Source organism: Mandrillus leucophaeus, unplaced genomic scaffold (assembly GCF_000951045.1).
Source record: "Mandrillus leucophaeus isolate KB7577 unplaced genomic scaffold, Mleu.le_1.0 Scaffold1195, whole genome shotgun sequence".
NCBI lineage: Eukaryota > Metazoa > Chordata > Mammalia > Primates > Cercopithecidae > Mandrillus > Mandrillus leucophaeus.
The window spans coordinates 137,017-151,873 of NW_012100265.1; the positions used below are offsets into that span (position 1 = coordinate 137,017).

The window sequence follows — 14,857 nt, forward strand, 5'->3', positions numbered from 1 at the left end:
CCCACTCCTTCTCCAGCCCCTCTCCACTCCACCTCCACAAAGTCTGTTGGAAAGGAACAGCCAAGGATACTGGCTGTTTGGCCCCCATGTGGGTCTCTCCACATAGGATTCAGAGAATTGGAACATTTCTTGGGCTGAAGCAGAGAAAGGGATGCAGTTTTGAAACTGGCTTTGTGAGTCACTGTGAACTTCAAGCACCCTCCCACTTGAGGTAAGCTTCACCAGCTTGGTTTGTGGGAACTGTCAGACCAGCTCCAGGCGCTGGGGCTTTCTCAGTGGCCTTGTCAGCTCACAACAGGTCTTAACAGCCTCTAATTGAGGAAACTGTGGCTGGACAGGCTGCAAGGCAGTTCTGCTCCGCGTCGTCCTCTCGCTGACTGGAGACTGCTGAGCCAGTGCACGGCACAGCGTCTGGTGGGGGTGGAGGGGCTGTCTTGGCCCCTCTGTTCTGTGGAAATGGTGGGGCAAGTGGTCACCTTCACACTCCTCCTGCTCCTCAAGGGGTATCAGGGCAAAGGTAAGGAGGTCCTACCTGGCGTGGGGCGGGGGACTCACATGATGGACTAGGAGCTGTGCCCCTCAGGGAGATCAGAGCCATATCTCCCTGATTGTGCCACATACACATTCATCTGGAACTTGACTCCGAGCAGCTCCTGACAGGTCTGACAGTCTAAATCAGACAGGACAGGCTGGCAGTGCACCGGGGGGTCTGTGAGAGGGGCATCTGGCTCTGCTGCCAGCAATCCAGGAAGTCTTGGGTGAGGAGATTCCTTCCCACTGGCTTCAATTTATCTTTCCATGTCATGGAGAGAGAAGCCTCCTTCCAGCTGCCTGTAAAGATGAAGAAAATTGCATCCTCCAATTGTGGCGTGAGAGAAGAGAAGCATTCCCAAGGAAGTGGTTGGTTCTGGAGCTCAGAGACAGAAGGATGGACCCCTGAGGCAGGAAAACTGAGCCCGAGGAGGGGAGGGCAAGGCCAGCAGCCAGGAAGAGCCTGGATGGCATGGTTCTTCATCTCCCTGGCTTCTTCAGCCACCCAGATGCCACAGGAGCCTGGAAATTATTAGGGACATGTTGGGCTGGGGCAGAAGAAGGAGACAATATGAGGAAGCTCCACAGCAAACCTAAAGCTGTCAGCTAGGCATGGAGCCATCTAACATTTACTCCCGGGGATCCCGGTTGAGGGCTGCTCCCCTCTTTCTCCAGTCCTGGGGTCCAGGATGCTCTGAAACCTGGATCCCACATATAATTTAATTTAATTTACTTATTTAATTTTTAATTTTTATTTATTTATTTATTTTTTGAAATGGAGTTTCCTTCTGTCACCCAGGCTGGAATGCAGTGGTGTGATCTCGGCTCACTGCAACATCTGCGTCCTGGGTCCAAGCGATTCTCATGCCTCAGCCTCCTGAATAGCTGAAATTACAGACGCGTGCCACCACACTTGGCTAATTTTTGTATTTTTATTAGAGACCAGGTTTCACCATGTTGGCCAGGCTGGTCTTGAACTCCTGACCTCAGGTGACCTGCCCACCTTGGTCTCACCCAACCAAAGTGCTGGGATTACAGGTGTGAACCACTGTGCCTTGCCAGGGTTCTGCATTTTAGATCAGTGACTCTGCAGGGGCTTCACAGGGGTGGAGAGCGTGGAGTTAGAGGAGGGTACACTCTGGGCACAAAGAGGGGAAACTGAGGCATAGTGTTGCGTGGGTTCAGGGCCGGGTAGAAGCCCCGTATGCAATAAAGTCCCATGCCCAGGTACTCAATTCAGTTACTGAGTCCCTCAGCATTCTTGTGTCCTTCAGGAAGACACAGTCAAAGCTCAGGTGGACTCAACATTTGTAAGGATGCAGGCAGCCTAGGGCAGAGTATGATGAGGAACAGGGAGCAGGGAGGGAGGTGTGGAGCCTGCGGCTCTTGTGGGTGGGTTGGGAGGTCCAGTGACCCAGGATTCTGGTCAGGAGAGCTAGGCTGGAACCTGGTCTAAGGCGCCTTGAAAGCAGCTCAGACAGCTGAAGGAGGACTGATGGGATTGGTGCCTGGCTATGGGGATGAGAGTAACAGAGAAGCTGAGGTTATGACCCTGAGGTCATGAGCCTGTGTGACAGAGGGTGATGCTCCCTCTACTCCCATTCCCAGGGTTTCAGTGCCATAGCTGGGCTTGGCTATGCTGGCCCTTGCAGGGTGAAGCAGGTGAGTGACTCGTTAGGCACAGGGAGGGATGGACTTGGGTCTTCCTGAGCTGCTTCCTTCTCCAACCTGGGTCTGTGGGGCTGGCCTGGCGTAAGTTGACTGAAGCTGCTCTGTTTATGTAATTTTTAAACTTTCTAGTTTGAAATAATTGTGAAGTTCCAGGGAAGTTGCAAGAATAGTTCAAAGGTTTCTTGAATTTCTTTCATCTAGATTCACCAGTTAATATTTTATCGTATTTACTTTATTTCTCTTTCTCTAGCTGTATGTATATGTGTGTATAAATGTATAATAATTTTTGCTGAACCACTTGAGAACAAGCTGTGACATTATGTCCCTTTACTCCTAAATATTTTAGCACTTATATCCTATGAACAAAGACATTCTCATGTTAGTACAGCACAATTATCAAATTTAGTAAATTTCACATTAATACCATCAAATATGCTGTCCATATTCACATATTACCAATTGTCCCAAGAATATGCTTTAGTTGTTTATTTTTTGCTGACCCAAGATGCAATCAAGATCATGTATTACATTCAGTTTTTATGTTTCTCATGTTCAGTTTATGACCATACTTTAGCCTTTCTTCATCGTTCATGATATTGCATTCTTGAAGAGGACAAGCCAGTTGTTTTGTGGAGGGTTCCTTAATCTGGGTTTGTCTAATGTTCCCTCATATGATTCAGGTTATCATATGCATTTTTATTTATTTTATATCATCATCATTATTATTTTTTAGAGATGAAGTCTCGCTCTGTTGCCCAGGCTGGAGTACAGTGGTCCTCGCTGTATGTATATGTGTGCATAAATGTATAATAATTTTTGCTGAACCACTGCAACCACTCGGCTCACTGCAACTTCTGCCTCCCCAGGTTCAAGTGATTCTCCTGCCTCAGCCTCCTGAGTAGCTGGGACTACAGGTCCACGCCACCATGCCTGGCTAATTTTTGTATTTTTAGTGGAGACAGTGTTTCACCATGTTGGCCAGGCTGGTCTTAAACTCCTGACCTCAAGTGATCTGTCTACCTCCACCTCTCAAAGTGCTGGGATTCCAGGCGTGTGCCACTGTGTCCAGCCTATTATTATTTTTTAAGAGAAGATCTTGTTCTGTCGCCCAGACTGGAATGCAGTGGCATGCTCACGGCTCACTGTAGCCTCGACCTCTCAGGCTTAAGCCTGTCTCTTATACACATCTAGATGTGTATAAGAGACAGGGACTGCAGGTGTGTACCAACATGCCTGGCGTTTTTTTTTTTTTTTTTATAGAGACAGGGTTTCCCCATGTTGCCCAGGGTGGTCTTGAACCTGATTCTCCCAGCCAACTGCTGCCTGCTGCCTCCTTGAGGCTGGAGCCAACCCCAACCAGTCAGACCAGGCAGGGTGCACACCCCTTCATGCTGCTATGGCTGCTGATGTTCGGGAGGTCTGCCAGGTTAGCACACACTGAGGTCCCTACAGGGAATGGGGCGAGCTTACAAGTAAATGTCCATTCCTCAGAATGGACAACTGAAACCTGAATTTAGGGTCCAAAATGAACTTTAGGGCCCAGGCCTATTCTGCCCCTCTTTCAGACAGAGGGGCAGAATCATGGGGTATGTGTACGTAACTCTAGCAGATGCTGTCAAACTGTTTTCCAAAGTGGTTGGACGAAATAGTGCATGAGAGTTCCATGCTGCCTCAGGGCCACTGGCTTTTGGTTCTGAAGGTCTGCAGATGGAAAATGAAATTGCGGGAATGTGGAGCTTGGCAAGAGGCCAAAGGCAAGGGAATTACAGCTCTGTGATTTCTCTGGTATCCTGCGTGAAATTCTGACAATGGGGTCATTTTTAGGAGTTATGTGAGATGCATTGTTGAATTAATTAATTTAAATGAATTCATGAAGCCCTTGCTTGGGTTGTTCATTTTGCCGTTGTGATGTTTAAATTTCTTGTCTATTCTGGATATTAGTTGCCTGTAGGATTCATAGTTTGCAATTTTTTTTTTCTATTCTATAGGTTGCTTTTTCACTCTGTGGATTGTTTCCTTTACTGTACACGATTTTTTTTAGTTTGCTATAATACCATTTGATTATTTTGCTTTTGTTACCTGTGCTTTTGAGGTCTTATTCATAAACTTTTTCCCCAGCCCTTATTATGGTCCAAGAACTATGCAAGGTTTTGTGGGGGAAACAAAGATGAAACAGATATCTATTCTACCCTTAAGAATCTTTCAGACAGAGGAAAATAGGTATGTATAATTACAACTATAAGGGAAGATGGAAATGCTACATGTCATTAACAGGCAAGATACATTTAGAATAAAAAAGGAGCTAAGAAGATGAAGATTCCTTCTAGGTAGGAACACTGGGGAACTGGCCTTGAAGAATAAATAAGAGTTTAGGAGGTAGCTACAAAGTAGGAGGACAATTGAAGCAGAGGAAAGAGCTCAGAAAAGCCAGGGATGCACGGGGTTTGGATGGGAAACAGGAAAGGCAGATGCACTTGTTATCATGGAGAAAGAGTATGACATATGAGATGATTTGGTTAACTAATGCAGAGTGGGACTTGGGCTAGGTGAGTTTTGACAGAGGTAAGCAGGTTGTGTTACCTGACGAGGGGAGTTAATATGGTCAGTATGAAGCTAAATAGAGAGGAAGAAAGAAATGGGATGTGGGCCCTGTAGGATACTTTATCTATCTAATGATTTTGCCCTGACTAAAGCTGGATTACCCCAGTACTTTTGGAATCTCACTGGGCTCTATTCGCTCAGTCCCTAGCAGGCACATCTTTTGATGCCTTCACCCCAAGCTTGGTAGCACAAGCCCTAGCTGAGAAAACCTTAATATCTACTTGTTGACTGGTGGAAGTTCCACTTGCTCTGAGACCTTTCTGTGCTCCTTCTCCGAGGTGCTCAGGCCCCACACTTTCCTCCGACTGGCAAGTCCAGGTTGGAGGAAGCTGAGCTGACTCAGAGCTCTGCACATGGGCTCAGGGCTGAGCGAAACTCACTGCTGCTGGATCAGATTGTCTCCTTCACCATCCTCCGTACTTCTGTCCTTGACCATCCTCTGTTCTTCCTGAGGCTGCAGTGGAGTTAACCATCTGCCCTCTACCCTCCCTTTCAGAGTTACTAGTTCACCTCATCCGTTCTTAACCACCGGAAAGAGGCCCCCAAAGCCGCTGAGCAGTAGCAACAGCAGTGGCAGGGGCCCGGGGCCTTCCTGGACTGTGGCCTCTTTCCTCTCAACAATTTTCACTTGTAGGGTCCTCCTCTATGCCTCACTAAATGTGTGAGAACTTGTGTTGAAGTTATGTTTTCATACTAGCATTTCGTCTCCCCTGTCTGGTGTGTGTACACCCCTGGGACAGAAACTGAGGTCTTTTTGTATCAGTCACAATACCCTGGACATAGTGACTTGTCTACTTGCCTTTTCACCGTATCTGCTCTGCACCCCTGCTCCGGCACCACCCCTTCCAGGCCGTCCATGGAAACTCATTCCAACCGTCTTCCTTCTTCCCACACTGGACTGTTGGGGGCTACAGGAGAAAATTCAGCAACAAAGAGCGGCTACAGATTCATAATCTCCAACCCCAGCTGGACTCTCAGTGTCCTGGGAATCCTCATTTCTGGCCCATAGCTTCTCCTATTCCCCAAAAGGTGGGAGAATTCCACACCTTCGTCATCTCTTCAAGACCCTGTTCCACTATCCCAGCCTCCACAAACCAACAACTTCCTTCTTTAAGAAAACTGAAGCACAAGTTAGGGATTCTGCCAGCCTTGCCAGCAATTCTCCAGTGTCAATGTACTTCATCTACTCCTGTAAATGACCACATTTGCCTCTGCTGAGGGCAAGAGTGCTCTTGCCCTGTCCTTGAACAATACTTTCCTATGTGCTCAGGGCACCAGAGCTTCTTTCAGAAGTCATCTGGGACCTGCTGTCCATGAAGACATCCCTGATCTTTCTTCAGCTGCTCCTTTTCTGCGGGCTTTCTACCTTTAGTACAGTTTCCTTCCAGTTAAAAAATCAAACCAACAAATCAAAACAACACTTGGTGTTCTCTCTAGCTCCTTTTTATTTGCAGACAAACCAGTCTTAAGTGTATAAGCTAATATAATATTACATAAAAATAAAATACAATGGCATAAATTTTTAAAAACCCCCAAAGGCAGTGTAGCATGAGGACTGTAGATCACACACTTCATTCTTTAAGTATTTAGAAGTCTATGGCTGGGAGTGGTGGCTCACGCCAGCACTCTGGGAGGCTGAGGAGGGTGGATTACTTGAGGTCAGGAGTTCAAGACCAGCCTGGCCAATACAGCAAAACCCTGTCTCTACTTAAAAAAAAAAAAAATTAGTTGGGGGTGGTGGCAGGTACCTGTAGTACCAGTTACTCATGAAGCTGAGACAGGAGGATCACTTGAACGAGGGAGGCAGAGGTTGCATTGAGCCGAGATTGTGCCACTGCACTCCAGTCTGGGTGACAGAGAGAGACTCCATCTAAAAACAAACAAACAAACAAAAAAGAAGTCTAGGCAATAACTTAACCATTTTCCTGTGTGATTCTTATTCAGTTTTATAATAGCAGAGCACAACCTTCTTCTACGTAGCACTCTACATTCTGATCTACTGGTGGATTATATGGGAGTTTACGTTATTATTCATTATACAGTACCTTTATATTTAAGTACCTTTTAATATTTGTGCTACCTCTCACAATTTTATAAAAGATAAAAATAAAATAAAACCACCACAAAACACCTAAAAATTAAACTCATGTTCCATCACCTCACTCTCCAAACCTGCTCTGTCTTTACCAGACCCATAAGCCACACATGTATTGTGTGTTCCCCTAAACATGCTACTGCTGTGTCCACAATAACCCCCTTGCCTGTTCCTTTCTGCATCCACCAGGCAGGCTTTGGCTTTTTCTTTCAATGGCAGCTCCCACCCACCTCCTCCGGGCAGCCACTCCTAATTCTGCCGGACAGCGGAAAACATGCTTTTCTTATGCTTGCCTTACATCCTGGGCACACATCCATAGCACATTCCATATTGCATTTCAGTTGGCTGTTTTAGGTCTATCTTTCTTTTTCATTGTTTTTTTTTTTTTTCGAGACAGGGTCTTTCTCTGTCACCCGGGCTGGAGTGCAGTGGTGTAGTCATGGCTCACTGCAACCCCTGCCTCCCAGGCTTTTCTGATATTTAGCTAAGAGTTGGGTTTAGCTGAGATGAGTAAGGAAATCTACAAATTCACTTGCTATGGTAATGTTTCCACAATGGCAGGTCATACTTTGCTTTTATCAAAGTACATCTTAGTTTAATGGTCAGAACAGTGCAGTGAGAGGTAGTCATTACTCCTTTTCCGTTTTTTTTTAATCGAGGTATAACTCACAGCTGTCTGCACAAAGTTTAAATCAACAACTTCATGAACTTTTATATGCGTAAGTACATATTCACACTACCCACATCAAGATGTAACACATTTCTAGCACCCAGTTGTTCCTTATTGCTCCTTCAAGTTGATAACCGCCCTCCCGCAAGGGTAACCACATTCTAACCTCCCTCACCATAGATTAGTTTTTCCTGATTTTAAACTTTACATCAATGAAATAATTCACTATGTACTCTTTGGAGTCTGGCTTCCTTAATACTCATCATTGTGGTGAGATCCATCCACATTATTGCCAGGAAAAGTAGCTTTTCTTTTTCACTGCTGTGTAATATTCCATAAGACTATAACATGATTTATTTGCTCATCCAATTGTGATAGACATTTGGATTTTTTCTCATTTTGAATTATTATGACTGAAACCATTATTAACACTCTTGTACATATTTTTAGTGGATATAAATATCAGATTTTCTTTTTCTTTTTTTTTTTTTTTGAGACAGAGTTTCACTCTTGTTGCCTAGGCTGGGGTTCTATGGTGTGATCTTGGCTCACTGCAACCTCCACCTCTCAGATTTAAGTGATTCTTTTGCCTCAGCCTCCCAAGTAGCTGGGATTACAGGTGTGCACTGCCACGCCCAGCTAATTTTTTTTTTTTTTTTTGAGATGGGGTTTCACCATGTTGGCCAGGCTGGCCTCCAACTTCTGGCCTCAAGCGATCCACCCGCCTCGGCCTCTCAAAGTGCTGGGATTACAGGCTTGAGCTGCTTCGCCCAACCTTCAGACCTTTAAATGTTAGCTATTTTGGTGGGAATGCGTAATCTCATTGCTCTCAGATAACTAATGATGTTGGGCACCCTTTTGCATGCTTATTGGATATTGGATATTCTCTTTCGTAAAATGCCTGCCCAAGTCTGTTGCTTTTTTTGTGGTTATTGTCATCAGTGTATTATTGATTTGCAGTGTATTATTGATTATTGTCATCAGTCTATTATGGATGGAATTCTTTATATATTCTGGATATGAGCCCTTTTTCAGATCTATGTGTTGCAAACATTTTCTCCCAGTCTGTGGCTTGCTTTTTCACTCTCTCAATGTTGTCTTTCACCAAACAGAAGTTCTAAGTTTTAGTGAAGTCCAATTTATCAATATTCTTTCATGGTTAGTGATTTTTTTTTTGTCCTGTTAAAGAAACATTTGTTGGCTGGCTGCAGTGGCTCATGCCTGTAATCTCAGCGCTTTGAGAGACAAGGTGGGTGGATCACTTGAGCCCAGGAGTTCAAGACAAGCCTTGGCAACATGGTGAAACCCCATCTCTACCAAAAATGCAAAAATTAGCCAGTCTCGTAATCTGGTCTCAAAATAAACACAAAAATAGATTAAAATGTAAAAATAAAAAAGGAAACATTTGTCTGTCTCATGATGTAGAAGATATTCTCTTGTGCTTTTTTCTAGAAGCTTTATAGGTTTAGCTTTCATATTTAAATTTATGATTTATTTAAAATTAATGTTTGTGTATGATATGAGGGAGATATCAAGGTTTTTTTTTCTTATAGATATCAATTGGACCCAGCACCATTTATTGAAAACATCAAATATGTGTTGGTTTGTGTGATATTGTGAAATATATATTTGTTTTTCAACCTCCTTTCCTGACATACAACTCCTAAAACTTTTAGAAATTCTGAAGTGATGTGTTTTTGTAGGCTAATGAAGTGACTGATGGCTGGCAGCCTGTAGGTAGCTTCGGGATAGGGGCCGGTCACCAGAAAGACCAAGGCAGGTTTGAAATAGTGGACTCTGAGCCCATCCCCAACCTCTAGGAAAAGGAGAGGGACTGAAGGTTAAGCTGATCACTGATGGCCAGTGGTCAATCATTCCCACTTATTGAGGCCCCCATAAAAACCCAAAGAATGAGGTTCGGAGAGCTAAACATGTGGAGGTTCCTGGAGGGTGGCACACCCTGGGAGGGCACAGAAACTTTGTATCCCTTCCCCTACACCATGCCCTATGCATCTCTTCATATGTACCCTTTGTAATAATCCAGTAAATGTAAGTGTTTCCCTGAGTTCTGTGAGCCATCTAGCAAATTAATTGAACCCAAGGAGGGAGTAACGGGAAACCCAATTTATAACCAGTTGGTCAGAAGCGCGGGTAAAACAATTCTGGAGCTTGCAATTGGCATCTGGTAGATATCTACAGGTAGATAGTGTCAGAATTGAACTGAATTAGAGGATATCCAGTTGGTGTCCACTGAAGAACTGATTGCTTGCTTGGTGCATGGGAAAACTCCCCACACATTGGTCACTTCTGTGTTGATTGTTGTGGTGTGAAACCAGAGGAAAAACAGTTAGTGTCTTTTCCCACATACAGGGTCTATTTCTAGACTATTATATTCCATCAACTACTTTTCAATCCTTGCAATACTGAATGCTATCTTAATTTCTGAAGTTTTACAATACATGTCGATATTAGGTAATGAAAACCTAGCTTTGTTCTTCTTCAAGATTGCTTTGGCTATTCTATGTCTTTTACATTTTCACATAAGTTTTAGAATCAACTTGTTAATTTCTATAAAAATAATCTGCAATAATTTTTATTGGAATTCTATTGAATCTATACATTAATTTAGGAAGAATTGACATCTTAGCAATATTAAGTCTTCCAATAAAAACTATGCTATATTCTTCCGCTTATTTAGCTCTTTAATTTTTTCTCAGAAATCTTTTGTTGCAATAGGTGTATAGGTCTTAAATATTGCTTGTTGAAATTATTTCTATATATTTTAATTTTTTTGTGCTGCTGTAATTAGTATTGTTTTCAAAATTTCATTTTCTATCTGTTTGTACTAACATATAGAAATAAAAATGATTTTTCTATATTGACCCTATACCTAGCAATTTTGCCAAACTGACTTCTACACTCAAATAGTTTTTCATATATTCCTCTGGGTTTCCTATATACACAGGTATATAGTTTGTGAATAATGCCAGTTTCACATATTCATGTTTTTCTTTTTTTCTTTCTTTTTTTTTTTTTTGAGACAGAGTTTTGCTCTTGTTGCCCAGGCTGGAGTGCAATGGTGCCATCTTGGCTCACTGCAACCTCTGCTTCCCAGATTCAAGCAATTCTCCTGCATCAGCCTCCTGAGTAGCTGGGATTTCAGGTGCCTGCCACCCACCTACCTAATTTTTGTGTTTTTAGTAGAGGCGGAGTTTCACTAAGTTGGCCAGACTGGTCTCGAACTCCTGACCTCAGGTGAGCCTCCCAAAGTGCTGGGATTACAGGCGTCAACCACTACACCCAGCCTCACATATACATTTCTAATTTTTATTCCCTTTGGTCATTTTCCTTGTTTTGTTGAACTAGCCATGACCTCCAGTACAATGTCGATTAAAAGAGGTAATTATGGAATCCTTTTTTTTGTTCCTGAGTTTGCAGGGACGTGGATGAAGCTGGAAACCATCATTCTCAGCAAACTAACACAGGAACAGAAAACCAAACACCATGTGTTCCCACTCAAAGTGGGAGTTGAACAATGAGAACACATAGGCACAGGGAGGGGAATATCACACACCAGGTCCTGTTAGTGGGTGAGGACCAAGGGGAGAGAGAGCATTAGGACAAATACCTAATGCACGTGGGGCTTAAAACCTAGATGACGGGTTGATAGGTGCAGCAAACCACCATGGCACCTGTATACCTATGTAACAAACCTGCACGTTTTGCACATGTATCCCAGAACTTAAGTAAAATAAAAAAAAAAGAGATGGGTACAAATGTGAATGTTTGTTGTTTTGAACAAACCTCTCCAACCACATTTTTCCTCTGCTCCCACATCAAAATAACAACAATCATCAACATAGAAGACTTCCGTGACCAAATGCAGGGAGGTGGATTTCTCCTCACAACAAACTGAATAATGGATTCTACAGTGGACACCAGCTGGGTGTTCTCCAATTCAGTTCACACACTAACTGGAGACAGTGTTGGACCACAGAGGTTGGGGGCTCAGTCCCCAACACCGCCCCTCCACCACACCAGTTGTAAGTCTGGGCCTCCAGAACTTCTGACCAACCAGCTTCCACTTGAGGTTCCCATAACCCACTCCTTCGGGTTCAATTAATTTGCTGGTGTGTTTCACATAAACCAGGGGAACATTTATGTTTGCTGATTTATTATAAGAGATATTACAAAGAATACAGATGAAGAGATGACATAGGGCAAGGTATGGGGGAAGGGGCATGGAGCTTCCATGCCTTCCCTGGGCACATCGCCTGCCAGGAATCTCCACGTGTTCAGCTATCTGGAGGCTCTCCAAGCCCAGTCCTCTTGGGTTTTTATGGAGACTTCATTTCATAGGCATGACTGACAACCTTGTAGAAATGTGACTGGACAAAAAGGGTATGATTTCATATTAATAGGCTGAGTGGAGAAACTCAGCAAGGCCTGTCTGTTCAGATTCTTCTTGGTCTCTCTGTGCAGCATTTCTTTCTCTAGAATCTGAGGCAGGAACTTCTCTGGAATGAGGGTCTTTTGATTCATATCAGATTAGAGTTGTCTACACTCAGCAATGGTGATCTTCTTGCTGGCCTTGCCATTCCTGGACCCAAAGGGCTCCATGGTGTCTACAATATTCATGCCCCCTTTCAACTTGCCAAATACCACACTCTTGCCATCCATCCACTCAGTCTCTGCAATGTAGATGAAAAACTGGGAACTCTTTGTGTTGGGTCCAGTATTTATCATGTAGAAGATGCCTAGACCTGTATGCTTCAGGATGAAGTTCTCATCATCAAATTTCACCCTATAGATGAACTTGCCACCAGTGCCATTATGGTGTGTGATGTCAACATCCTGGCACATAAATTCTACAATAATCCTGTGAGAGCAGGAGCTCTTATAATCAAATCATTTCTCTCCAGCGCTCAGAACACAAACATTTTCTGCTACCTTTGGAATTTTATCTGCAAACAGCTCCAAGGAGACACAGTCCAAGGGTTCATAGTCAACGGCTATATTAACGAACACGGTGGGGTTAACTATGGCTGATAGCAAGAGACTCTAGGTGGTGTTGGCACCTCCAAAGCACCAGATATATACATTTTAACACTTTTATTTAATGAACTTACTTTTGACTTTGCTAATTTTCTCTATTGTACATTTGCTTTTTATTTTATTGAGGTTAGCTCTTACCTTTATTTTCTCCTTTCTCCTTTCGTTGGGTTATCATTATCATCATCATTATTTGAATTACTATTTCTTTTTCTTTTTGGTCTCTTGAGATTGAATCTTGCATTATTGACTGCAAACATTCTTTTTTTTCTAACATACAAATTTAAAGCTATAAATTTCCCTCTAAACACTGCTTTAGCTATATTGCACATTTGATACTCATTATCACTTAGCTCTAAATTTTTCTCCAAATTTCATTTCATTTATTCTTTGACTCATGGGTTTTTAGAAATATGTAGCTTATGTTTTAAACATTCAGAGATTTTCCACTTATTTTTGTTATTGATTTTTTATTTAATTCTACTCATAATTCATATGATTTCAATACTTTGAACTTTGTTGACACTTGTTTTAATGCATAGCATATGATAATACTTTGGTAACTTTGTTCTCATTGGTTTCAAAGAACATCTTTATTTCTGCCTTAATTTCGTTATGTACCCAGTAGTCATTCAGGAGCAGGTTGTTCAGTTTCCATGTAGTTGAGCGGTTTTGATTGAGTTTGAAAAAGAGGAAATCCTCCCTAAGTCATTTTATGAGGCTGACATCATCCTGATACCAAAGTCTGGCAGAAACACAAGAAAAAAAGAGAATTTTAGACCAATATCCCTGACGAACATCAATGCAAAAATCCTCAATAAAATACTGGCAAACCGAATCCAGCAGCACATCAAAAAGCTTATCCACCATGATCAAGTGGGCTTCCTCCCTGGGATGCAAGGCTGGTTCAACATACGCAAATCAATAAGCATGATCCAGCATATAAACAGTACCAAAGACAAAAAACCACATGATTATCTCAATAGATGCAGAAAAGGCCTTTGACAAAATTCAACAGCCTTTCATGCTAAAAACTCTCAATAAATTTGGTATTGATGGAATGTATCTCAAAATAATAAGAGCTATTTATGTCAAACCCACAGGCAATATCATACTGAATGGGGCAAAAACTGGAAGCATTCCCTTTGAAAACTGGCACAAGACAGGGATGCACTCCTCTCATCACTCCTATTCAACATAGTGTTGGAAGTTCTGGCCAGGGCAATCAGGCAAGAGAAAGAAATAAAGGGTATTCAGTTAGGAAAAGAGGAAGTCAAATTGTCCCTCTTTACAGATGACGTGATTGTATATTTAGAAAACCCCATCGTCTCAGCCCCAAATCTCCTTAAGCTGATAAGCAACTTCAGCAAAGTCTCAGGATACAAAATCAATGTGCAAAAATCACAAGCATTCCTATACACCAATAACAGACAGAGAGCCAAATCATGAGTGAACTCCCATTCGCAATTGCTTCAAAGAGAATAAAATACCTAGGAATCCAACTTACAAGGGATGTGAAGGACCTTTTCAAGGAGAACTATAAGCCACTGCTCAATGAAATAAAAGAGGACACAAACAAATGGAAGAACATTCCATGTTCATGGATAGGAAGAATCAATATCGTGAAAATGGCCATACTGCCCAAGGTAATTTATAGATTCCATGCCATCCCCATCAAGCTACCAAAGACTTTCTTCACAGGATTGGAAAAAACTACTTTAAAGTTCATATGGAACCAACAACAACAAAAAAAGAAAAGCCCACATTGCCAAGACAATCCTAAGTCAAAAGAACAAAGCTGGAGGCATCATGCTACCTGACTTCAAAATATACTACAAGGCTACAGTAATCAAAACAGCATGGTACTGGTACCAAAACAGAGATATAGAGTAATGGAACAGAACAGAGCCCTCAGAAATAATACCACACATCTACAACCATCTGATCTTTGAGAAACCTGACAAAAACAAGAAATAAGGAAAGGATTCCCTGTTTAATAAATGGTGCTGGGAAAACTGGCTAGCAATAAGTAGAAAGCTGAAACTGGATCCCTTCCTTACTCCTTATACAAAAATTAATTCAATATGGATTAGAGACTTAAATTTTAGACCTAAAACCATAAAAACCCTAGAAGAAAGCCTAGGCAATACCATTCAGGACATAGGCATGGGCAAGGACTTCATGTTTGAAACACCAAAAGCAATGGCAACAAAAGCCAAAATTGACAAATGGGATCT

General features: G+C 42.5%; 1 protein-coding gene across 3 annotated transcripts in view; it reads left to right on the forward strand.

Moving 5' to 3' along the window:
* Window positions 1-231: 231 nt before the first annotated feature.
* The window catches only part of CD244 (CD244 molecule, natural killer cell receptor 2B4), a 32,984-nt gene continuing 18,358 nt past the window's right edge, over window positions 232-14,857 (forward strand). For all 3 annotated transcript variants that reach the window (XM_011967160.1, XM_011967169.1, XM_011967176.1), the window contains exon 1: window positions 232-517. In XM_011967160.1, coding sequence (XP_011822550.1) covers window positions 457-517 — 61 coding nt within the window. In that variant the 5' untranslated portion in view covers window positions 232-456. The remainder of the gene's footprint in view (window positions 518-14,857) is intronic.